This window comes from Erinaceus europaeus, chromosome X (assembly GCF_950295315.1).
Source record: "Erinaceus europaeus chromosome X, mEriEur2.1, whole genome shotgun sequence".
In the NCBI taxonomy this organism is placed as follows: Eukaryota; Metazoa; Chordata; class Mammalia; order Eulipotyphla; family Erinaceidae; genus Erinaceus; species Erinaceus europaeus.
This window is the reverse complement of record NC_080185.1, coordinates 29818304-29842213: the sequence shown is the minus strand read 5'-3', so window position 1 is coordinate 29842213 and position 23910 is coordinate 29818304. Positions and strand designations below refer to the sequence as shown.

Here is a 23910-nt window from a genome sequence, read left to right as displayed (position 1 = left end):
AACAACAACATCAATAACTACAACAATAATACAACGAGGGCAACAAAAGGGAATAAATAAATAAATATTTAAAAAAAGAAGAGAAAACTAATACCTCTACAGTAGAATAACCTGTGAGGTACCACTTTATTCAAAGTGAATATGACCAGTGTCGAGAGCATGTGTCCTCTCACTTGACATGATGAGAAGACACTCCATATCTGTGTGGTTCTTTTTCCAAACTCTGAATGATAATCCAATCATGAGGAAACTATCAAGCAAACCACAATTAAAGGACATTCTCTAAAATACTGGACAAATTCTGCTCAATGCTGCTAAGATTCATTAAAAAAAAAAAAAGACCGAAAAACTGTCACAAATCAAAGGATACTAAAGAGAGAGGATCACTAAATACAATCTGGTATTTGTGAATTGGACTCTGAAACAGAATGTATACCTTGTGATCATAGTAGCACAATTTGTAATAGCCCAAATTTGGAAGCAACTTAGGTTTCCAGCAAGAGATGAGTAGCTAAGAAAGTCATGATATATACGCACAATTGAATAATTCTCAGCTATTAAGAATGATGAATTTACCTTCTTCACTTCATCTTGGATGGAGCTTGAAGGAATCAGGTTAAGTGAGATAAGCAAGAAAGAGAAGAATAAATATGGGGTGATTCCACTCATAGGCAGAACTTAAGAAACAAGAACAGAAGGGCCAGGTGGTAGAACACCTGGATGAGTGCACACATTACAGTGCACAAGGATCTGGGTTAAAGTCCCTGTTCCCCACCCATGGGGGAAGCTTCACAAGTGGTTAAACAGTGCTTCAGTTGTCTCTTTCTATCCCTCTCCATTTCCCCCTTTCCATTTCAATTTCTGTCTCTATGTAAAATCAATTTTAAAAATATTTTTAAAAAGAAAAGAAACAAGAACAGAAAGAGGAAAAACAAAGTAAACTTTGGATTAGGTTTGGTATATTACACCAAAGCAAAGGACTCTGGGGCAAAGGATTCTGGGGATGAAGGATGGGGGAGGAACTGTGGGATCCTGGTTGGTGCATGATGGTAGAAAAGGACCTTAATTAGGGTGAGAGAGTTTTGCAGACAGCTATCATGGGGAGATGAGAAATTATACTCAGGTTTCAACAACTGTACTGTAAACCATTAACCTCCCAATTAAAAAAAAGAACAGTAATGAAATGCAAATAAAATATGAGGCCTGTTGCTAATTATGTGACAATGTTGGTTTCCAAATGTCAACTAAATGATAACATGTGAAAAATTAATTTAGGGAAAATGGAAACTGGGTGAGAGGTACAAAGGAAATCCCTGTTTTATCTTTTCAATTGTAAATCTAAAATCATTTTTAAGTAAATAATTTATGTAAAAGAAGTTTCACAAATCAAAAAAGTAGACAAGAAAGGGAAGGAAGGAAAAAAAAGAGTGGATGCAATAAACAGAAAACAAACACAGGGAATTCCAATATCTTAATCTTCTGAGAATTCCAATGACAGGAAATTTATAGAATATATGTCCAAATAACCCATGAGCCAAAGGAGGAAAAAAGCAAGAAATTTTAAAACAAGTTGTACAAAGATGATGACAAGTAAGCATTCAAAAATACATTGTGGGTGGTCCGGGAGGTGGCGCAGTGAATGGGGCTTTGGACTCTAAAGCATGAAGTCCCGAGTTCAAATCCTCGGCAGTACATGTACCAGAGTGATGTCTGGTTCATTCTCTACTATCATTTCTCATGAATAAATAAATAAAATCTTTTAAAAAATACATTGTGGAACTTGAGGGAGGCTGGTCCTGAAATGAATGCATCCTAGAACGTTCCTAGCTATGATCATGGAATGTGAACTGTGCTAAGTAGGAATATATATGGGCCCCAGGTCAGATCAATGGGGTAAACAGTTAATGGTATTTATGTATTTTCCTCATGTTTGGGAGCTACTCTCTGCCCTAATCCAGCTTTCTAGCCTTATTCTCAACTGTGACACCATCCTTCCAGACAATTTTTTTTTACCAGAGCACTGTTCAGCTCTGGCTTATGGTGGTGCAGGGGATTGAACTTGGGTCTTTAGAGCCTCTGGCATGAGAGTCTCTTTGCATAACCATTATGCTATCTACCCCTGCCCCCAACAATATTTTTTAATCCACCTGCATGTCAGCTATCAGGCTCAGGCAAAAATTACTAAAGTCATGGGCCCCTTGGATCATACCTAAAATAGACTTTCTAGCTTCTTCTCACACAAAGACCCCTAATATCATCTGCTCTATTGCTGCCTTTGGGTTCCTGTTTATTAAACCATTTGTCCTGTGTTATATCTTACCACCTTCCAGCCACCAAGTTGCAGACGCTACTATAATGTCATTCTGACTTCCCAGGGCAGAGGATTTCATCAATGTGTCCCAGAACCTCACCTCTCTAGAGCCCTACCCCACTAGGAAAAGACAGAAACAGGCTGGGGGTATGGATCCACCTGCCAACATCCAGGTCCAGTGAGAAAGCAATTACGGAAGCCAGAACTCCCACCTACTGCACCCCATAAAGATTTTTTTATTTTTTATAAGTTTTATTATAAACCTTTTTTATAAGGTTCTGACAAGAACCTTAGGATAAGTGCGGTACAACTCAGCACAATTCCCACCACCAGAACTCCATATCCCATCCCCTCCCCTGATAGCTTTCCTATTCTTCATCCCTCTGGGAGTATGGACCCAGGGTCATTATGGTGTGCAGAAGGTGGAAGGTCTGGCCTCTGTAATTGCTTCCCTGCTGAACTTGGGTATTGACAGGTGGATCCATACTCCCAGCCTGTCTTTCTCCTTACCCAGTGGGGTGGGACTCTAGGGAAGCAGTGCTCCAGGACACATTGGTGGGGTCATCTGCTCAGGGAAGTACATTTGGCATCACGGTAGCATCTGGAACCTGGTGGCTGAAAGAAGAGTTAATATATAAAGCCAAACAAATTGTTGACTAATCATGAACCTAAAGACTAGATTAGTACAGATGAAGATTTGGGGGGGGGGGTCCTCCATTTTGTAGATAGTTAGTAGGCCTATTTTAGTTATAATCCAAAGGGCCCATGACTATACTAGTGTTTCGTTTTATTTTTTCTGAGTCTGACATCTGATATGCAGTTGGACCCAAGTTATTGTCTGGGGAGATGATGTCATGGCTGGAAACCCATAAAGAATTTTAGTCCATACTCCCAGAGGGATAAAGAATAGGGAAGTTTCCAATGATGGTGATGGGATATGGAACCCTGATGGTGGGAACCGCGTGGAATTTTACCCCTTTTATTTTATAATATTGTTATTCATTATTAAATCACTAATATTTTTTTCAGTTTACTGCAGCACTTTATTCTCCTCACACAACATGAGTTGCTGGGTCTAACGTTTTCACATGACAGTAGAAAACCAAAATTTGTCATCTTAAAAGAATTGAGAATTGCGTACAAAAAAAACCTTACATAAATTAAAAGTATGAATAAATTTACAGGTGTGAATGCAAACTGTTTTCCAAGTCAAGGTGTTCTGGCAGGAAAACTGGCTAAAGAGGGAGAGTTATGGGGGGGCCTACAATTGAAGACCTCCCCATCCTGGCAGACAGGCAAGACAGAAATGCCAGCCTCTGGAGAAATCCTAATCAGGAAGCTTCACATTAATACCCTGCACAGACCAAGGAACTGGCCTCACAGATTCTCTCCAATGGAGCCAATGGGGTTCCCTTCCACACACCTGGTCTCAGTCACAGAATGACTGAGCCGTATGGACTAGGGTTAAACCAAAGATATGTACAGGGTATTAAACATATACCAAGGGAACAGTTAACTTGAATACAAGATCAAAATCAGCAATAAATTCTACAATCCAGTGCTGATGTCAGTACAAGCTTCAAGGACAAATTTCTTTTCAAAGGCGTATTCCAGTTTCCTGAGGCTAGCATGAGGTGTATACATTTGCCAAGGCAAATTTATACTGGAGCCACTCATGCAGCAAATGCTATGCATCTGCCTGCAGTCCATTTAGAAGCATTTGCGGTGGACAGTGGAAGGGCCCGACTCGTCGTACTCCTGCTTGCTGATCCACATCTGCTGGAAGCTGGACAGAGAGGCCAGGATGGAGCCACCAATCCAGACGGAGTGCTTGTGCTCAGGAGGTGCGATGATCTTGATCTTCATCGTGCTGGGGCGGTGATCTCCTTCTGCATCCTGTCTGCGATGCCTGGAATACATGGTAGTGCCACCAGACAGCACAGTGTTAGCATACAGATCTTTCCTTTTTTTTTTATAATTTAATAATGCATTTTTTTTTATTTAAGAAAGGATTAATTAACAAAACCATAGGGTAGGAGGGGTACAACTCCACACAATTCCCACCGCCCAATCTCCATATCCCACCCCCTCCCCTGATAGCTTTCCTATTCTCTATCCCTCTGGGAGCATGGACCCAGGGTCATTGAGGGTTGCAGAAGGTGGAAGGTCTGGCTTCTGTAATTGCTTCCCCGCTGAACATGGGCGTTGACTGGTCAGTCCATACTCCCAATCTGCCTCTCTCTTTCCCTAGTAGAGTGGGGATCTGGGGAAGCTGAGCTCCAGGACACATTGGTGGGGTCTTCAATCCAGGGAAGTCTGGCCGGCATCCTGATGGCATCTGGAACCTGGTGACTGAAAAGAGAGTTAACATACAAAGCCAAACAAATTGTTGAGCAATCCTGGACCCAAAACTTGGAAAAGTGGAGAGGAAGTATTAGGGAGGTACTCACTGCAAACTCTAGTGTACTTCTGCTTTCTTACTTTGGTGCCATACTCCAAACTCAGTCAATTTCTGCTTTGCGTTTCTACTTCTTTTTTTTTTTTTACATGCATAACATTCCCCAAATTCCCATTTAACAATACAACCCCCACTATTTAATTCATCATTTTTCATGGACCTGTATTCTCCCCACCCACCCACCCACCCCAGAGTCTTTTACTTTGGTGTAATACTCCAGTTCCATTTCAGGTTCGACTTGTGTTTTCTTTTCTAATCTTGTTTTTCAACTTCGGCCTGAGAGTGAGATCATCCCGTATTCATCCTTCTGTTTCTGACTTATTTCACTCAACATGATTTTTTCAAGGTCTATCCAAGATCGGCTGAAAACGGTGAAGTCACCATTTTTTACAGCTGAGTAGTATTCCATTGTGTATATATACCACAACTTGCTCAGCCACTCATCTGTTGTTGGACACCTGGGTTGCTTCCAGGTTTTGGCTATTACAAATTGTGCTGCCAAGAACATATGTGTACACAGATCTTTTTGGATGGATGTGTTGGGTTCCTTAGGATATATCCCCAGGAGGGGAATTGCAGGGTCATAGGGTAGGTCCATTTCTAGCCTTCTGAGAGTTCTCCAGACTGTTCTCCACAGACGTTGGACCAATTGACATTCCCACCAGCAGTGCAGGAGGGTTCCTTTGACCCCACACCCTCTCCAGCATTTGCTGCTGTTACCTTTTCTGATGTATGACATTCTCACAGGAGTGAAGTGATATCTCATTGTTGTCTTGATTTGCATTTCTCTGACAATCAGAGACTTGGAGCATTTTTTCATGTGTTTCTCGGCCTTTTGGATCTCTTCTGTGAATATTCTGTCCAAGTCCTCCCCCCATTTTTGGATGGGGTTATTTGTTGTCTTGTTGTTGACAGATCTTTCCTGATGTCGGCATCACACTTCATGATGGAGTTGAAGGTAGTCTCGTGGATGCCGCAAGACTCCATACCCAGGAAGGAGGGCTGGAAGAGCGCCTCTGGAAAGTGCTCGTTGCCAGTGGTGATGACCTGACCATCCGGCAGCTTGTAGCTCTTCTCTAGGGAGGAGGAGGACACGGAGGTAGCCATCTCCTGCTCGAAGTCCAGGGTGACATAGCACAGTTTCTCTTTGATGTCACGCACTATCTCTCTCTCGGCTGTGGTGGTGAAGCTGTAGCTGCGCTCAGTGAGGATCTTCATGAGGTAGTCGGTTAGGTCCCGGCCAGCCAGGTCCAGACGCAGGATGGCGTGCAGCAGGGCATAGCCCTCGTAGATGGGCACGGTGTGGGTGACACCATCCCCAGAGTCCATGACGATCCCGGTGGTGCGACCAGAAGCGTACAGGGAGGGACAGCACCGCCTGGATGGCCAAGTACATTGCCGGGGTGTTGAAGGTCTCAAACATGATCTGAGTCATCTTCTCCCGGTTGGCCTATGGATTCAGGGGGGCCTCGGTCAGCAGCACAGGGTGCTCCTCAGGGGCCACGTGCAGCTCGTTGTAGAAGGTGTGATGTCAGATTTTCTCCTTATCGTCCCAATTGGTGACGATGCCATGCTCAATGGGGTACTTGAGGGTCAGGATGCCACGCTTGCTCTGGGCCTTGTCACCCACGTAGCTGTTCTTCTGGCCCATGCCCACCATGACACCCTGGTGCCGTGGGCGCCCCACAATGGATGGGAACACGGCACGGGGGGCATCGTCCCCTGCGAAACCAGCTTTGCACATGCCAGATCCATTGTCGATAACCAGCACGGCGATCTCTTCTTCCATTGCAATCTACAGAGGTGGTGGCCACCGGGAACGGAGCAGAGAACACAGCAGGAAACAGCAAGCACAGACCAGCTGCGGTGAGTGAGACCCTAATAATTTTTAAAAGAGAAAAACATTGCTGGGGAGATAACATAATGGTTATGTAAAAGGTTCTCATGCCTGAAGTTCTAGGTTCAATTCCAAGCACAATATATGCCAAAGTTGAGAAGTGTTCTGATCTTTCTCTCTCATTAAAATAAAACATTAAAAAAGAGAAAAATATTGTAGGGAAGCTGAAAATAAATAAATGCTATAAATAACTCAGTAAGTACACCATTACATTCTTATTTCAGGATTGCATATCTATATATAGTATCATAAGTCTGTTCTTTTTTTTTAAGATTTTATTTATTTATGAGAAAGATAGGAGAGAGAAAGAACCAGACATCACTCTGGCACATGTGTTGCCAGGGGTCGAACTCACGACCTCATGCTTGAGAGTCCAAAGCTTTACCACTGTTCCACCTCCGAGACCATTATAAGTCTATTCTTTTTTGCTACAAGGGTTATCACTGTAGCTTGATACCTGTGTGATGAATCTACCATTCCTGGAGGGTCTGTTGTTGATTGGTTGGTTGACTTTGTTTGTTATATAGAAACAAATAGAAATAAAGACCAAGAGGGGAGACCGAAAAAGAGACACCAGAGGCCAGGTGGCACACCTGGTTGAGCGCACATGTTACAAAGCACAAGGACCTGGGTTCGAGACCCCGGTCCCTGCCGGGATAGCCTGAGGGTACTTCTTCCCGAGCTAGTGCTCTCTGGGTTGGAGAGAACTCAACTGCAGCTGATCTAGGCTGCTGTGTGGGAGAGGGATCAGGAACTCGTGCTGCACCAACTTCCGCAGGAGATACACTCTGGAACTCTCGGAGCCGGAAAGCAATTTCCAAGTGTCTTTAATCAGAAGAGCAGCTGTTTTTATACTCTCCAAGTAGGGTGGAAACAGGATGTGATATAGAGAGGGTGGAGAGAAAAGTGACTGGTGAAAATCAGAGTGTGACAAAGAAGGGATCAGTGTGTGACAAGGAGGGGGTGGAGCAGGAGAGAATCCTATCATAGAACCACCAATGCCCTGGAGTGCTTTATGTAAAAGTGATTTATGTAAATAGACCAAAGCTTTGGATCAGTAAAATCCCTATATAGGCATATGGTTAAGCAGAAGCCAGGGGGAGATGGCAACTACCCAACAGGTCCCCACTTGCAGGGGGGAAAGCTTCACAAGTGGTGAAGCAGGGCTACAAGTGTCTGTCTCTCCCCATCTCTGTCACCCCCTTCCCACTCAATTTCTGGCTGTCTCTATGCAGTCAATAAAAATAATACCTAAAAATTAAAAAGAAAGAAAGAAAGAGAGAGAAAGGAAGGAAGGAAGGAAGGAAGGAAGGAAGGAAGGAAGAGACAATCCAAATGTCCAACACCAGATGACTGGTTAAAAAAGTATGGCATGTATACACAATGGACTACTACACAGCTGTAAGAAAGAATGACTTTTTTTTCCTTTGCTACAACATGGATGGAAATACAACATGTTGGGTGAGATAAGCTAGAAGGAAGATGAATACCAGATGATCTCACTCACAGATAAGCTCTAAAAAAGGACAGTACAATAAAAAATACAAATGAAAAAGTTTTAAAGTAAAGGACAATACAGGGTGAGCTCTCTATGGATTATAGTCTACACAGCTGATCTGAAAATTCAGAAGGGGGAAGTTGGGAACCTACAGTGGGAAAGGATGATGGATTGGTTAAGAGTGAAATGTATGGATATCTATCTCAGGGAATTGTGGAAATAGCCTTGTAACATCAAAAATCCTATAATTCAATATTTCCTCAAAAGTAATATTAGAAAAAAAGAGAGAGGGGTGGGGGTAGACAGCATAATAGTTATGCAAAGAGACTCTCACACCTGAGGCTCCAGAGTCCCAGGTTCAATCCCCTGCACCACCATAAGGCAGAGCCAAGCAGTGCTCTGGTTAAAAAGGAGAGAGAGAGAGAGAGATTGAGCAATCTTTAAAAGGTACCCCTCAAAGATGTCTATGAGAGATTTGGACGTTGGCACACCCAATTAAGTACACATATTACCATATGCAAGGAGCAGGGTTCAAGCCCCAGCACCACCATAAACCAGAGCTGAGCAGTGCTCTGGTCAAAATAAATAATCTTAAGCATGAAGCCTAAAAGGATCAAACTCTTCCAATTATCTAAACTGCATCCAAAATGCAATTCAAGAATAGTTATAAGAATACAAAACTTTTACAGCTAGCAGCTGGTAAGCAGTCAAAAATTTACTAGGCAGGGGTTCAGCAGTGGCGCCCCAGGTTGAGCCGACATGTTAAGATGCACAAGGACCCAGTTTCAAGCCTCTGGTTTCTACCTGCAGAAGAGAAGCTTCATGAGTGGTGAAAAAGTGCTGCAGGAGGGGGGGGGGTCGGGCGATAGCACAGGGGGTCAAGCGCACTTGGCGCCAAGCGCAAGGACCAGCGGAAGGATCCTGGCTGGAGCCCCCGGCTCCCCACCTGCATTGGAGTTGCCTCACAGGCGGCGAAGCAGGTCTGCAAGGTGTCTATCCTTCTCCCTCTCTGTCTTCCCCTCCTCTCTCCATTTCTCTCTGTCCTATCCTACAATGAACGACATCAACAATAATAACAAGGGCAACAAAGCGGGGGAGAGAAATGGCCTCCAGGAGCAGTGGATTCATGGTGCAGCAATAACCCTGGAAGTGAAAAAAAAAGTGCTGCAGGAGTCTCTCTTTCTATTTCCTCCTTCCCTCTCATTTTCCATGTCTCTCTCCCGTACATACATACATACTTTTTTTTTTTTTATTTACAAGGCATAACTTTCCACCTGGACCCAGGACCTAGCAATTATAAGTCTCTCTCTCTCTACTGTCTTCTGCTCATTCACTTCAGGCCTTTCTCTCTGTGGAGGCTCCTTGTTTTCTTCTCTCCTTCCTACTCTGTTTTCCACCTTATTCTCTCCTTTGGCCTTGCTCCTTCTGTCTCCTGTTTCTTTTGACCTTCTGTATCTCCTGGCATCCCTTCTCAGAGACTTCTTCTTCTTCTAGCGTTTGCCCTTCTTCTGTAGCCAGTCAACAGCGTCAGGTTGAGCCTGATGTCTGCTTGTTGCTGGCTTTGAAAGTGACTGGGATCCATGTGGATTCAGTCGGCTAGGAAGGATCGTCAGTTTCCCCAATGAATGGGTACTCACGGGATGCACCACGGGAAGGTCGATCCAATGCATCCCTTCTCAGAGACTAAAACGCACCTTCAGCAGAGTGGCCGATAGAGGGCAGTGTTCTCTGTGCTCCCTAACCTGAGTATCAGGGACATACCCAGAAATAGTTACTGCAGCCTCTCTGTGGAGGAAAGAGACCTTAAAGGTGCTGTCTAGGACATGGAAACTCGTGGGGACCTTGGTTCATCCTGCAACCCAATGCTTATTTCTGGTCAGGTGGATTTACACATGACAAGCCCTTCTGTTCTTGGCACATAATTGGGCATCAAAATACATTTATGTATTTATTATTATTTTACCTTTTGTTGCCCTTGTTTTTTGGATCGACCTTCTCGTGGTGCATCCCGTGAGTACCCATTCATTGGGGAAACTGACGATCCTTCCTAGCCGACTGAATCCACATGGATCCCAGTCATTTTCAAAGCCAGCAACAAGCAGCTCCTGACAGCTTTCAACCTGACCTGTTGACTGGCTACAGAAGAAGGGAAAACACTAGAAGAAGAACTGTTGTAGTTATTATTGTTGTTGTTGATGTCGTCGTTGTTGGACAGGACAGAGAGAAATGGAGAGAGATGGGGAAGACAGAGGAGGAAAGAGAGATACCTGCAGACCTGCTTCACCGCCTGTGAAGAGACTCCCCTGCAGGTGGGGAGCCTGGGGTTCGAACCGGCATCCTTATGCGTCACCTGCGCTAAACCTGCTGCGCTACCGCCCGACCCCCCAAACTATGTTTGTTAAATAATTAACTGGGAAGGTGTAGGGGAGTCAGGAGAAGGACAGCTGGATCCTACCCATAGGACACAACTAGGCTACTCTTGAGTTCTTGCCCCTATCCAGGCCCAGCCCTGTACTGATTCTGCCCCCAGGACCACAGGCCTAAGCATTGACTGGAGGGAGCTGACTAAGCATGTTCTAAACATAGATTCTGATGATGGCTGCACAACCTTAGGAATATACTGAAAGCGCCAGATGAGAGACATTTGGATTTTATCTGCAAATGGTGTTCAAAAAAAAAAAAAACTAGGTATGGTGGGACTTCTGGAGTGGCCCAGTGAAGACCTTGCAAATCCTCTTCCCACTAAAAAATAAAAAAGATGGGACATATATAAGAATCCATGTTCAGGGCTGAGGGTAGATAGCATAATGGTTATGCAAAAAGATTCTTGTGCCTGAGGCTCCAAAGTCACAGGTTCAATTCCCCATACCACCATAAGCTAGAGCTGAGCAGTGCTGGTTAAAAAAAAAAAAAAATCCAGGTTTAGGCCCCTGGTTCCCATCTGCAGTGGGGAAGCATCACTAGCAGTGAAGAAGTGCCACAGATCTCTCTCTCTCTCTCTCTCTCTCTCTCTCTCTCTCTCTACCAGAGCACAGCTCAGCTCTGGCTTATGCTGGTGCTGGGAATTGAACATGGGGCTTTGAAGCCTCACGAATGAGAATCTCTTTGCATAACCATTATGCTATCTACCCCCACCCTCTCTCCCTCTCTATCTCTCCTTTCCCTTTCAATTTCTCTCTGTCCTATCAAATCAAATCAAACAAATAATAAAGAAACTGAGCAAAATTCTCAAAATCAACCATTTCAAAGCCCCAGGAAGTCACAAAAGGCACATGACACACTCAAACATCTGTATAAAAGAAACTCTAGAGCATTGGCCAGAACAACATCATCTAAATAGAATTTTGACTTGGAGCCTTTTCCATACTTCTAGCTCCATGATAGAGGAGACTTGAAGGCTGGAAGTCTTGCTGTAGCTGAAGAGAGCTGATGCAATTTGAAATTTTGAAGTGCTGCAGCAAAGTTCCATACCTGTCATCGCTTGGGCAAGTGAATTTTCGGGGCCTAAGCCTGGGATACTATTTAGCAAAAGCAAGAGACCAGTCAAAACTTTTGCAAGTTTATCTGGAAGACAAAATAGCTTACAAGGGACTTTAGTAAGTTTCCCTATACTTCAGGGAATTTATTTATTTCTAAATTTTATTTTATTTATTTTTTAGGGAGAGATGGAGAGGCAGAGAGATTGAAAGTCCTTAACACCAAAAGTTTCCTTCAGTGCAATGAGGGTCGGACTCAAACCTGGGTTGCATACATGGCAAAGCAGTGCAATATCCAAGTGACTGATTTCACCAGTTCTGTTTCAAGAAATTTAAAAGGTCATGAGTTTACACAGGGCTACAGATATGCTCAGCAGAGACCAGAAATGGTCTCAGTTATCTACTCAATCATGACTGACCTTGAGACCATCCAAAACTCCCAAAAGAGACTATGCGTGGCTGCAAGTGTCTCTGTCTCCTTCCCTCTCTGTCTCCCCCTTCCTCTCAACTTCTGGCTGTCTCTATCCAATAAGCAAATAAAAATACAATAAAAATTAAAATGCATTTTAAAAAAGAATTAAAGGGGAGTCGGGCGGCAGTGCAGCAGGTTAAGCACAGGTGGCACAAAGTGCAAGGACCAGGGTAAGGATCCCGGCTCAAGCCCCCGACTCCCCACCTGCAGAGGAGTTGCTTCACAGGTGGTAAAGCAGGTCTGCAGGTGTCTATCTTTCTCTCCCCCTCTCTGTCTTCCCCTCCGCTCTCTATTTCTCTCTGTCCTATCCAACAATGATGACATCAATAACAACAACAATAATAACTACAACAACAATAAAACAACAAGGGCAACAAAAGGGAAAAACAAACAAACAAAAAAAGAATTAAAGAAACATGGGGGTGGATGGCACACCTGGTTGAGCGCATGAGTTACAGTGTGCAAGGGCCCAGGTTTGAGCCCCTGGTTCCCACCTGCAAGGGGAAAGCTTCATGAGTGGTGAAAACAGGGCTACAGGTTTCTCTCTCTCTTCTTCTCTATTTCCCCCTCCCCTCTCAATATCTGGCTGTCTTTATCCAATGAACAAAGATAATTTTAAAAATTTAAAAAGTAATATATGGTGATAGTTACCACATAGATAATATCAATAAAGGAATATGAAGTATAACAAAGAAAATAAAGGAAATTCTGATCTTAAAAGATCAGACATGAGGTCCAAGTGGTAGTGCAGCGGGTTAAGCGTACATGGAGCAAAGCACAAGGACTGGCATAAGAATCCCAGTTCGAGCCCCTGGTTCCCTACCTGTAGGGGTGGGGGGGGGTCGTTTCACAAGCAGTGAAGCGGGTCTGCAGGTGTCGGTTTCTCCCCCTCTCTGTCTTCCTCTCCTCTCTTGATTTGTCTCTGTCCTATCCAACAAGGACAGCAATAAAATAATAATTATAATGATAAACAACAAGGGCAATAAAAGGAAAAAATGGCAAAAAAAAGATCAGACATACACACACAAATAATTCATTCAAGGGGTACATCAAATTTGAGCTGGCAGAAGAAAGGATCGGCAAACTCAAACAGATCAATAGTAATTATTCAATTTAACAAATCGGAGAAAAAAATGAATAAAACTGAAGAACCTCACAGGCCAGAGAGAAACCATCAGACACACTACATGTACATAAGAAGAGTCCCAGAAAAGAGGGAGCATAAATGGGAATATAATAAATACTTGAAGAAATAATGGGTTAGGGGAGTCGGGCGGTAGCGCAGCGGGTTAAGCACACGTGGCGCGAAGTCCAAGGACCAGTTTAAGGATTCTGGTTTGAGCCCCCGGCTCCCCACCTGCAAGAGAGTTGCTTCACAGGCGGTGAAGCAGGTCTGCAGGTGTCTGTCTTTCTCTCCCCTTCTCTGTCTTCCCCTCCTCTCTCCATTTCTGTCTGTCCTATCCAACAATGATGACATCAATAATAACTACAATAAAACAACAAGGGCAACAAAAGGGAATAAATAAATTAATATTTTTAAAAAGAAAAGAAAGAATGGGTCAAATGTACTTTTATGGAAAATGTGAATTGATATAACCAAGAAGTTCAGTGAATTCCAACAGAACAAAAAGCAAATATTCATAGCTAGAAAGATCATAGACCACTGTAAACCAAAGAGAAAAACTTGAAAACAGCAAGAGGGAAAATTAAGGTGTCGTATACACAGGAATCACAATAAGACTTAACAATTGACTTCTCACTTGAAACAGATCAGAAAGCAGTCATGACATACTCAAAGTGCCGAGGGAAATAATGCTGACAGCCAAGAATTCTAGGGGCTAGTTCTCCATGGCAACCACTCATAACAAACAACACTTATTACTTCCCAGTTTCTGGGTCTCCCTTCAAATCCTCTGCTTTAAGTGCTGAAGAGAAGGGTGTGGGAGAGCCCTGGACATAAAATATGGGGGATGCAAGAAGGGATGACTTCAAAAATAAGAGCATAGAACGCCTTAAACTGGAGCTAGAGAAAGAAATCCATTTGAAACGTAAAGTACAACTTTCAATACGTGAAATAAGACAAAAGATAGCAGAACTGGAAACGAAAATCAAAGCTCAACATGAAAACAATGAGTGGAAAGTCCGTTATGAGACACAACTCGAAGTAAACAAACTACTAGAAAAGCAAATTGCTGCTTTCAAAGAAAAAATGGAAAAAATGCGGGGAAATCCTTCAGATAGACTATCTTCTATTCGTGTCTATGAGAGAATGACGGCAGAATCTTTAACTTCAATACTTAGACAGTTAGAAAAAGAAAAAAGGATTCTTGAATATCAAGTGAAAAACTGTGCACTTAAACTGGAACAAGAATCAAAAGCCTACCACAAGGCAGATGATGAACGACGTATATGTCTAGCTGAAATAGCTCATCTCACAGACTCACACCACAGTTCTAAAAGGCATCAGATGGATCAACTGCACAGAACGAAAGATAATCCACTGAGAACAGGAGCATATACTCCACTTCATCAGAAGACAGCAAATGTCAAAAAAGGTTCAGCAAAAAAGAGTACAAGAGCAAACCATCTTCCAAAACTCAATCCGTGATTACAGAATTGGGTAGATTTCTATTTCTTCCCTTTTATCATATGGACTATTCATCTTGTGAAGTTAATGTTCAACATATTTTTCAGGGAATGAAATAGGTAAGAAAGAGCTATTAAATCTCTTAAGCTCATCTTCCCACTATTTGTTCCTTTGCATGAAGGTAATTTTCTTTTAGTTGCAAAAAATGATTTTAGAAAGTAATTTTAGTGACCTTACAATAGCTAATAACAGTCTTAGTGTTCAACAAAAATGTCCTAGCAGACCTGTAGACTGGTATCATTACACTTGTTTTTAGTAATATATTCATGCTCTGCTCTGATAATAATGTTATTATATTTGATTTCTAGTCAGCTGTTGGCTGATTTCAGCCATATTATGTTCAGTTTTTTTTTTAAGCCCAAGGTTTAAGCAAAGTAGAAAATCAAATGCATTTTAAACTTTAACTAAAAGCCTTCAGTCGGGAATGGATTAGGTTTTAAGTATACTCGGCTATGAACTGAGGAGAGCTTGGATAAATTCCTTCACATTTTTATTTCTCATATCTATAAAGTGACTGAGGCAAACTACACAGATTCTAGGGTCTCTTACCATTCTACAAAACTATTACTTCTTTGATTACAGCATAATGTCACTTAGCACACAATGAGGCATCCTTTTGTGATGTTTATTCATAGTGACAAACTCTGGGTCAGACTTGGCAAGTGCACAAAACATTCATGTCTAAAAGTGGAGATAGGATGATGATAGGAAAACGAGTCTTTGAAGGCATTTCTAAAATTTACTGAATTCTCCCATTCATGTTTACACTGTTTTTGTAACTGTCACATAAGTCTGGGATGTCTGTATACTTTATGTGCTCTACTTCATAAGTAAAATGATTAGAACTTGAATTGCCAGAAATTACCCAATGGGGAATGTAGTTTCTACCTAATAGTGTTCACATCTAGTATCTAACACTTAAACATAATCTCGAAACAGTAAAGAATAAGAAACATTTTTTCTATAGTTTCTCTTTTCTTAATTTTTTATTACTTTATTTATTGGATAGAGACAGCCAGAAATCAAGAAGGAAAGGGGAGATAGGGAGAGAGACAAAGACACCTGCAGCACTGCTTCACCACTCACAAAGCTTTCCCCCTGCAGGTGACAATGGGGGCTCAAACCCGGGTCCTTGCACATTGTAATACGTGTACTCAACAAGGTACCACAACTCACCCTCCCTTTTAAAGAATTTATTTATTCACGAGGAAGACAGGAGGAGAGAGAGAAAGAACCAGACATCACTCTGGTACATGTGTTGCCAGGGATTGAACCTGGGACCTCATGCTTGAGAGTCCAGTGCTTTATCCACTGCGCCACCTCCTGGACCACACTTTTCTATAGTTTCTCTGTAGACTTTTGCTTCCTTTAAGGAAGAACGTATAAATATCATATAGACAAATTATTATTATGTCCTACTTTAAAATTTAATGCAGTGGAGGGCTGGGCAGTAACTCATCAGGTTGAGCACATGTGGCACAAAGCACAAGGACCGGCATAAAGATCCTGGTTAGAGCCCCCAGCTCCCAACCTGCAGGGGAGTCGCTTCACAAGCAGGAAAGCGTCTGCAGGTGTCTTTATCTCCCCCTGTCTTCCCCTCCTCTCTCGATTTTTCTCTGTCCTATCCAACAACAATGACAGCAATGACTAATAATAACAACAATAAACAACAAGGGGAACAAAAGGGAAATGGTGGCCTCCAGGAGCAGTGGATTCGTAGTGCAGGCACCGAGCCCCAGCAATAACCCTGGAGGCAAAAAAAAAAAAAAAGAAAGAAAGAAATGCAGTGAAATGTAAAGTAACTTCCTATAAATTACATGTAAACTGCTTGAAAATATTCTCCAGGTTTTTAACCAAACTGACTACAGATACCAGACCATAATCCATATTATTAAGCAAATACTAGATGCTTGTACCATCTTCCTTAGCATTATCAGTAAATTGATAAGTTGAATATTACTAATATGTATGATCATCAAAAATCATCAGTGATGAATAAATAGGTACAAATAAATAAATGTATAGGGAAGTGGCCATAGAGATTGCATTGAAAAACATTTCAAACTGTCGCAATCACTACACTGGTATCTTACTTGATCATTTTGTCATGAGGTTTCTATCACATTTAAGTGGTGTTTCTGCAAAATTTTACTTTAGAACACTTTCTAGGTGTCAGAAAGTGTGTCCCAGAGTGATGGAATATTGCTATAAAGAACTGAAATGGGGATTCAAAATCTGTTGTGATATCAATTTTTCCATTTCTGTTTCTGATCTGAAGTAAATCACTTTTCACTGGCTCACTTTCATCACTTACAGAGTTGAAAATATTTACTCTTCCCCACCTGCAAGGGGAAAGCTTCGTGAGTGGTGTCTATCTGACTCTCTACAGGTGTCTATCTGACTCTCTACAGGTGTCTATCTGACTCTCTCCCTCTCTATCTCCCCCTTCCTTTGGATTTCTGGCTGTCTCTGTGTAATAAATAAATAAAGATAATAAAAAATAAGCACTGGAAATGTTTACTCTTAGCTACTAGGTATAGAGAGCAACAAAACTGACAAAATATTTATGGGTTTGTGTAATCTTTTATTTAATTTCCTTCTAAAAGGAATGTAAGTTGGCTTTTGCAAAGTCTACAGGTAGGAAAATAAAAGTTTTGTGAGATTCCATGAATAAGAAAACCTCTAACGTTAAGCTTCTGAGCAGCTAGTACAAAGAAAGAAATGAGTTAAGTAACTCTCATATTTTTAGTAGGAATATATAGGTAAAAGCAAAAATTTAATCCAGGACTAAGTCCTGAAAATAAATTTTTATGTGAGTTTTTATAAGCAAATGCAATCATTTATTGCAATGACTAAAGCAAAAATGATAACTTAGGCCCTACCTGCAGGGGGAAAGCTTCACAAGTGTTGAAGCAGGTCTGCAGGTGTCTGTCTCTCTTCAGCACTCTCCCCTTCCCCTCACAATTTCTGTCTCTATTCAAAATAAATATTTTTTTTAATTTTTAAAAAATGATAGCTTAGGGTCCTTTGTTGTTTAATACTGAAATATGTACTGATATCAATATTTTTAAGTTAAGAATTAATAAGGAAAAATCCAGTAACACAATCTTAATTTGAAACTGAAAAAATGTCAAAAGTGTATTACAAAATATAAAAAACAAAAAATACTGGAGACTGGACAGCACCTGCTAAGCACACACATTACCATGCACAAGGACCCAGGTTCAGGCCTTCAGTCCCCACCTGTGGGATAGATGAATAGATTAGATAGATAGATAGATAGATAGATAGATAGATAGATAGATAGATAGATGTATGTATGTATGTATGTATGTATGTATGTATGTATGTATGTTGGGGGCAATGGTGGACTTATTTTGTCATGGATTTGACCCAGATTCGAGTATGGCCTTCATCACACTGAAGGAAACTTTGTTGCTGTGGTGTCTTTCTCTCTGTCTCTCTATTTTGTTTCTATCTTACTATCTGAAAAGTCAGCTGGGAGCCATGAGATCCCAGTGATAACAATCAGCCAGTCAGTAAATAAATATTGCTACAGCCAAAAACATAAATAGTAGCCACTGTTGAAAAAGATGTGGAGGATTGGAATCCTCATAAACGGCTGATGGGATTGTAAAAATGGTAGTCTGTTGGTAAAACAATTTGTTAGTTTCTCAAATGGTTTTTATTATTTCACAGATTTTATTACTTCATTGTTAGGGGTTCAACAATGTTTTACAAAATCACAAGATCTTCCAGGCATATTCTACATATATATGCTAATATATTATATTTTAACATAAATATATCTCCTCATATTCACCACCAAGGTCTTGTGCCCTCCCTCTGACAATCACCAAAGTTCTCATAAAATCTTGGAGATAATTCGATTACAATTGACTTTATAAGTGCATTTGCTTCAGTTTTCTTTTTTTTAATATTTATTTATTCCCTTTTGTTGCCCTTGTTGTTTTATTGTTGTAATTATTGCTGCTGTTGTTGATTTTGTTGTTGGATAGGACAGAGAGAAATGGAGGGAGGAGGGGAAGACAGACAACTGCAAAGAAAGATAGACACCTGCAGACCTGCTTCACCACCTGTGAAGCACTCCCTTGCAGGTGGGGAGCCAGGGGCCCAAACCGGGTTCCTTAAGCCAGTCCTGCACTTTGCACCATGTGCGCTTAACCCACTGTGCTACTGCCCAACTCCCTTGCTTCAGTATTCTATATGCCACAGAAGAGCAAAACTATCTAGGAGTCATCTTTCACCTTCCATCATTTTTTCTTGCTGATACAATATTGTTTTTAATTGGAAAGCAGAATTAGATTAAATATATATATATACCATAACTTATTTTTTATGTTTAATATTTTTTTATTTACTAGATACAGACAGAGATAAATTTATAGAGGAGGGGGAGGTAGAGAAGGAAAGAGACAGATAGACACCTGCAGCCCTGCTTCACTCGTGAAGCTTTCCCCCTGCAGATGGGGACCAGAGGCTTGAACCTGGGTCTTTGTACACTGTAATGTGAACACTTAACCAGGTGTGCCACTACCTGGCCCCTCCCATAACTTGTTTATCCAATCTGGTACACTGCTGATGAGAATGCAAACTGGTACAGCCTGTATGGAAAGACCTTAAACAAAGAAAAAGTGGAAACACCATGCCAGGCATATATCCAAAGGACACTAGAGCACTAATTAGAAAGGACATATGTACTTTTATGTTCATAACTGCATTATTCACAATATCCAAGGGCTAAAAGCAGCCTAAATGTTCATCAACAAATTACTGGATAAAGAAGTTGTGGTATCTATATTCAATGAAACACTACTCTCCCATTTAAAAAAAAAAGATGATATTCTATCTTTTTGGACAAAATGGACGGAACTGGGAGTGATTATGCTAAGTGAAATAAGTAAAGAAGTGAAAAACCATTTTTCATAATAGCGGAAAAGTGTGGAACAACTCAAATACTCACCAGCTGATAAGTTGATAAAATGATTTGTACCAAAATGATGAAATGCTACTTAGCATTTAAAAGGAATAAAGTTCTACTATGCTCTGACATGTATGAGTGTTGAAAATAATACCCTTGAGCTAGGGGTATCTCCTCAGTCTGTTAGAGCACCACTTGCATGCCTAAGTCACCAAAGGCCACAGGTTCAACCCCCAGCACTATCTTATGCCAGACCTGAGCAGTGTTCTGGTCCTCTTATTCTCTCCTTCTTCATTCTCTCTCTCATAATAAATTAATAAATATATAAAAAGAAGCAGTGGCCCAGGAGGTGGCACAGTAGATAGAGCACTGCACTCTCAAGCGTGAAGTTCTGAGTTCAATTACCAGCATCACATGTGCCAGAGAGATGCTATGGTTCACATTATTTCCAATCTCTCTCTCTCTCTCTCTCTCTCCCTTCCCACTCTCTCTCTCTTTCAGCTTTTAAAATTAAAAATAAATAAAAAGAAACAATAAACAAAAGAATTCCCTAAATGAAAAAAGACAGTCACAAAATACCACACACTTTATAATTGAATTTATATGAGATACCCAGAGTGGGTAAATTCATAATGACAGACAATAGATATGTGGTTGGTTGTCTAGGACTTAGAGGACCAGTTAGGAGAAAGGCTGATAGGGCTGACTGCACAAGATTCTTTGAAGATGATGAGAATTCTCTAAAATGCTTAAACTTGTTGTTGCGGTGATGGTTACACAATGCTGTGAATATACTAGAAACACTGAGTTGTATGCTTTAAGTGGGCTAACTGTATTTATGTGATTTATGTCTCAATGATGCTGTTATTAAAAACTAATTCTATGCAAAAAAGAAAAACTTAAAATATGAAAACTGCCTCTAGGAAAGACTTTTCTAGGGGTGGAAGCAGGAGTGGGAATCTCAAAAGAGAGCTTATCACCATTAGATTGACTTTATAAGAAAATTTAAAAGGTGGTACTTCAGACTTAAAAGAAATCATAACAAATCCACACAGAGAACTAGAACACCAGTAAAGGTAATTACAAAAGAAAACAAAATGAAATATGAATATATCTTTCTTTTCTTATCACAGCTGATTTTAAAGACTTCTGCATAAAATGATGGTTATTAAAATACTGTTGGGGTTAGAATATATAAAGATGTAATGTATCTGCTAAAGTGGCACAATGGATAGGAATGGGAGCTATATTAGAGCAGTTGCTGTATACAACCGGAAAGAAGTTAACACTAATGTGAAGTATATTGTTTTAAGTTAAGATGTATATTGTAATTCCCAGAGCAACCGCTAAGAAACCAATTCAATAAATAGACTAAGTAACAGGAATTAAAAAGGCACACCAGAAAATCTCTAGCTAATGCAAAAGCAAGCAGTGCAAGAGAAACAGAAGAGAGAAATATATGACACATATAGGAAATAGCAAAGTGGCAGTTATAATTATGTTTAGATTACACTGATAATTATACCTGATGTAAATTAAGAGCTACAGTAAAAAAATAAGAAACTAACAGTTAATGTTATACATGTACAAACTACTGTATTTTATTTTTATTTTATTTTCACTGTATTTTATTGTTGGCTGTATACCATTAATCCTGCCCCAATAAAGAGAAAAATGAGAAAAAATAAACTAGCAGCTTACTTAGGCATATATTCAAATGACATGAAAACACTAAGTCAAAAGGATATATGCACTACCATGTTCAAAGCTGCATTATCCACAATGACTGAAGAATGGAAGCAACCTCAATGTCCATGGACAGATGACTAGATAGATAAGTCATGGGTTATATACTCAATAGAATACTACTTTGCAATTTAAAAAGAAATAATATTGTGTCCTTTGGGGCAAAGGGGATGGAACTTAAGGTGATTACGCCTAGAAAGGACTTTGTGAGAACTATGCTGGTTATCTGGAAGGGGCACAGAACTTTGGTGGCGGGTTCAGAACTATACCCATATAAATTTACAATTTTGCACACCAGTATTAAATCATAATAAAAATAATATTTTTGTGGCCCAGGAGGTGATACAGTAAGTATCTAGAATGTTGGACTTGGAAGCATGAGGTCCTGAGTTCGATCCAAGGCATTACATGCGCCAGAGTGATTCCCTATAGTGTCCTCTCCCCTCTCATCAATAAACATATAAATAATAATGTTTTTTTCTTTTACCAGGGCACTATTTAGCTCTGTCTTATGACAGTACAGGGTTGAACCCTAGGATCTTGGAGCCTCAGACACAAATCTTTTTGAATAATCATTATGCTATCTCCCCTGCCCAGAATGCTTTTTAAAAGAGACCATCAGATTAGAAAGCAGGATCTAACTGAATGCTACCTAGAGCAGATACTTTATATTGAAGATAAAACGAATTTGAAAGCATGGGAAATTATATAGTGTAGGGAGATGGGCGGTGGTGCACCCAGTTAAGTGCACATAGTACTAATCACAAGGACCCCTGTAAGGATCCAGGTTCGATCCCTGTTCCCCACCTGCAGAGGGGATGTTTCATAAGTGGTGAAGCTGGTATGCAGATGTCTTTTTTTTTTAAGTTTTTATTCCTCAAATGGGAACACTGACAAGACCATAGTATAAGAGGGGTACAATTCCACATAATTACCACCACCGAACTCCATATCCCATTCCCTCGCCTGATAGCTTTCCTATTCTTTAACCCTCTGGGAGCATGGACCCAAGGTCATTATCGGGTGCAGAGGGTGGAAAGTCTGACTTCTGTAACTGCTTCCCCACTGAACATGGGTATTGACAGGTTAACCCATACTCCCAGCCAGTCTCTCTCTTTCCCTTAGTGGGGCAGGGATCTGGGGAGGTGGGGCTCCAAGACACATGGTGGGGTCCTCTGCCCTGGGAATTCTGTTTGGCATCATGATATCATCTGGAACCTGGTGGCTGAAAAAGAGTTAAGATATAATGCAGAACAAATTGTTGACTAATCATGAACCTAACGGCTGGAATATTGCAGGTGAAGATTTGGGGTCTCCATTTTGGAAGCTATTTTAGGTATATTCCAAGGGGCCCATGACTCAACTATTTTTTGCCTGCACCTGACATCTAATTTGCAGGTGACCTAAGCTACTGTCTGGGGAGATGGTGTCATAGTTGGAAATGTAGGTGTCTTTCTCTCTCCCTCACTATCTCCTATTCCTCTCTCAATTTCTTTCCTATCCAATAAAATGGGAAAAGTGGCCACCAGGAACAGTGGACTCATAGTGCCAGCACTGAGCCCAGCAGTAACCCAGGAGGCAAAAAATAAAAAAAAGGAAATTATATAGTAGACATACAGTAATCATAAGAGGGCTACAGTGATTGTGCCAATGCAGTAGTTTTCTACTACCATGGGAAATTACCACAAATTTAGTAGCTCTAAACAATATCCATTTATTAGCTCAGCCACTCTGATAAATTAAGATCCAGGACCAGATCACCAAACAATTTAATACCCATGAGGTTGGCTGTTGTATATAATTACTATATATTATCTGAGATCTATATTGAGATACATGCACTATAATATATAGATACGCAGAGTATATATGGAGAGATAGAGAACAGACAACCAATGATGGCAGGATGTAGAGAATATGGAACTCTTGTGTATTGCTGGTAAGAATGGGAACTGGTACAACTATTAGGTGGTTTCCTAATAATTTATACATAATTACATATAATTCAGCAATTCTACTTCTTGGTATATAAAGCCAAAAGAATTAAAATAAGGGAGTCCAACAGACAGGTATACACCCAACCTCATAGTAGCAACAATAGCTGAAATGTGGCGCTATGATCTCAATGATTATACATTCCTGCCCCCCACACACACACACATGAAATTCACATTTGGCTCAGGTAAATAAATCCTAATACCCAAAAGTGAACATCTCTACCTATAAGGGCAAGATGATTAGGTCATAAGGGAGCCCTTACAAATGGACTCATTTCTTTTGCTTTATTTTTGGTAGATAGAGACAAAGAGCAACAGAGGCAGAGGGAATGCATGAAAGAGACCACCACACCAAAGCTTTCTTCAATGTGGTGGAGCCAGGGCTCAAGCCTGGCCTTGCACATGGCAAAGTGCAAGTGTGCTATTTCACTGGCCTGGGTCAGTGTTATAGGAGGGTCTACAAAAG

General features: G+C 41.0%; 1 protein-coding gene and 1 pseudogene across 1 annotated transcript; one reads left to right on the top strand and one right to left on the bottom strand.

Moving 5' to 3' along the window:
- Positions 1-3330: 3330 nt before the first annotated feature.
- On the bottom strand, positions 3331-6647 carry LOC103117559 (actin, cytoplasmic 2-like; annotated as a pseudogene).
- A 7388-nt stretch (positions 6648-14035) lies between these two features.
- Positions 14036-14850, top strand: LOC103117558 (coiled-coil domain-containing protein 169-like). The gene has a single exon (XM_060182788.1). It carries the CDS (start codon positions 14076-14078, stop codon positions 14718-14720), a length of 645 nt encoding a protein of 214 aa, XP_060038771.1. The 5' UTR covers positions 14036-14075; the 3' UTR covers positions 14721-14850.
- The last annotated feature ends 9060 nt before the right edge of the window (positions 14851-23910 follow it).